At 33.5% G+C, this 2,224-nt stretch overlaps 2 protein-coding genes across 2 annotated transcripts; one reads left to right on the top strand and one right to left on the bottom strand.

Moving 5' to 3' along the window:
- Positions 1-584: 584 nt before the first annotated feature.
- On the bottom strand, positions 585-1,082 carry LOC141386825 (uncharacterized). Its single transcript, XM_073955733.1, has 2 exons — positions 1,008-1,082; positions 585-944 (listed from the first exon to the last, which is right to left on the bottom strand). The coding sequence occupies exons 1-2, from the start codon at positions 1,080-1,082 to the stop codon at positions 585-587; spliced, it is 435 nt and encodes a 144-aa protein (XP_073811834.1).
- A 390-nt stretch (positions 1,083-1,472) lies between these two features.
- LOC141386823 (general odorant-binding protein 56h-like) lies at positions 1,473-2,004 on the top strand. Its single transcript, XM_073955732.1, has 2 exons — positions 1,473-1,571; positions 1,633-2,004. The coding sequence occupies exons 1-2, from the start codon at positions 1,473-1,475 to the stop codon at positions 2,002-2,004; spliced, it is 471 nt and encodes a 156-aa protein (XP_073811833.1).
- The last annotated feature ends 220 nt before the right edge of the window (positions 2,005-2,224 follow it).

Below are 2,224 nucleotides of genomic sequence, written 5' to 3'. Positions count from 1 at the left end.
TCTGATCGAGAATTTCTTTGGCACTACGTAAACTCTAGCAACTTCACTTGCAAACAAAACCAAATTTTTCCCACTGCTATGCGTTCGTCGATTCTCGACGAAAAAACACATAACTAATTTGTTGGTATTGCATACTACAGCAATAAACAAAATTTTGACGGTGCCCGGTCTCACAATTAGGAGGGTTGGCGTTTTTTTTTTGTTTGTTTGGGATGACGACTTCTATTTTGTTTTTCAAAATAGTCGGGCTTAATCCCATAGTCGTTGTTTTAATATTTTATTAAAACAACTTTAATTTATTAGTGGGAAAAAATTGGCGGTGTTTACCAAGGGGTAAGGCAGGGAAGACTATAGTTTCAGATCTCGCCACAGATCTTCATCAGTAAAATAAAATATTAAAACAACGACTATGGGATTAAGCCTGACTATTTTGAAAAACAAAATAGAAGTCGTCATCCCAAACAAAAAACGCCAACCCTGAAAATAGTTTTATTTATTTAAATTTGCGACAGAAGCCAGCCATCTACAGCATTTTTTTATATATGGATTATAAATCTAATATTTAAGTAGATTCGTTTTTTTTATTATCCTTGAATATGTTTCACCATACACGCTTCAACTTGATATATTTCCTCACAAGCATCTTTATTCTCGATATTCAAACATTGCTTAAGTGCCGGACGAACTTTATGTTTATTCGCCGCATAACGTACTTCCATGAAGTCCGCAAACTCTTCATATTTTGGATGGTCCATATAGTCAATGAGATCAACTTTACGATAGAAACACACTAGGAAACACTTCATATGATGAGTAAAATTATCCAAAATTGTTGTGTCACCAACAATAAATTGAACTGCTTCCAATATACCAGCTTCTGTACCGTTGGCACAAGAGAGTATTATATGTGAGAAGACGGCTTCCTCTTCATCATCCGTTTGGTTCTGCAAAAAATAGTGATCGTAATTCACTAGATGATTGTTATGGATTACAAATATTAGACTTACCGCCTGCGAGTAGTGTTGAAAACCAAAAAATAATCCCAATACCAAGAGTACGGTTAGAAATTGATTAGCCTTCATTGTTGCAAGTTGTGGTAAATAAACATAACTTTGCCGTTCGCCATTTGGACTTAAATATCAAAATTATAGGGTTTGATCTTTGCCATGGTTGGACGGTTGTGTTGACAAATGGTGACAGTTTAATAAATGTTAATAATTCTGTAAAAAAGTCTAAAAATTATATAAATTATAAATATTTTGTTGCAAAAATTTGTTTATAGTTATGAAAGTAATGTATAGGTGTTAGATTGTTTTTGCCGACATTTTTAGCTGTGATGTGTGCGGTTTTTAATATAAAATGACATGATTTTGCATACATAAATATTGCCACAACACCGGTGTAAAAAGTGACAGGCAACAACCTTAATTCTCCACAATTTATTCCACAGTTGATCCGTGAAAAAAACCTAAATGCCTACATTAACATTTCAGGTTAAAACATTGCAGGCAATAATTACCATTATTTTTGCCTATAATTGTTGGAAAATAAAATCGGTCTCGGCTGGAATTGTAAGTCGTCAAAATTCCAATAATTTTATCACAAATTTTAAAAAAATCCTTTCTTTCGTAGACCGATAGTCAAGATCCTGAAGCTTTGATCAAGGAAATTCGCAAAAAATGCATTGCTTCCAATAACTTATCTGATGAACAAATAAACCTAATTATGGATCATGATTTGTTTACACCAACCACCACGGCCGCCAATACACCAAAGTCACTGCAATGCTATTGCCTTTGTTATCTCCATGAAGCCCAAATATTTCAAAACAATAAACCGAATGAAAAATTTTTACGTGACACTATAACCATGATGATAAACGACAAGAAGAAAGCTCATGCAATTTTGGACAAATGCATGAAATTTGAAGGTACCGATGATTGTGAAATTGCTTTCAATTTTGAGCTGTGTTTGATTAAAGAAAGTGGATTGTATATCTATTAGATACAAGTACGAGTACATATCTTAAGTATATGAAGGAAATATACATATACATGTGCATATAAATAACTACCTGAATCTGGTGCGCTTCGCAGCCCCGAGTAAACTTAATATATACAAATTACCATGTATAAGGCTCTTACACTATTTCGTCACACTGGAGATATATGTCCGTAGAGCTTACTTTGCTCTATAAGTAGGAATGTATTTAACTTATAGGGTA

Source organism: Musca autumnalis, unplaced genomic scaffold (genome assembly GCF_047663935.1).
Source record: "Musca autumnalis isolate F117 unplaced genomic scaffold, ASM4766393v1 scaffold_5, whole genome shotgun sequence".
NCBI lineage: Eukaryota > Metazoa > Arthropoda > Insecta > Diptera > Muscidae > Musca > Musca autumnalis.
The sequence above is the reverse complement of the archived record's forward strand: the minus strand, read 5'-3'. Positions and strand labels throughout refer to the sequence as shown.

Bases quoted from the DNA above. Each gene is read 5' to 3' on its own strand.
- LOC141386823 (XM_073955732.1), top strand. From the start codon at position 1,473: ATGCCTACATTAACATTTCAGGTTAAAACATTGCAGGCAATAATTACC. The intron at 1,572-1,632 runs GTAAGTCGTCAA...TTTCTTTCGTAG, and splicing joins AATCGGTCTCGGCTGGAATT to ACCGATAGTCAAGATCCTGA.
- LOC141386825 (XM_073955733.1), bottom strand. From the start codon at position 1,082: ATGAAGGCTAATCAATTTCTAACCGTACTCTTGGTATTGGGATTATTT. The intron at 945-1,007 runs GTAAGTCTAATA...TATTTTTTGCAG, and splicing joins TTCAACACTACTCGCAGGCG to AACCAAACGGATGATGAAGA.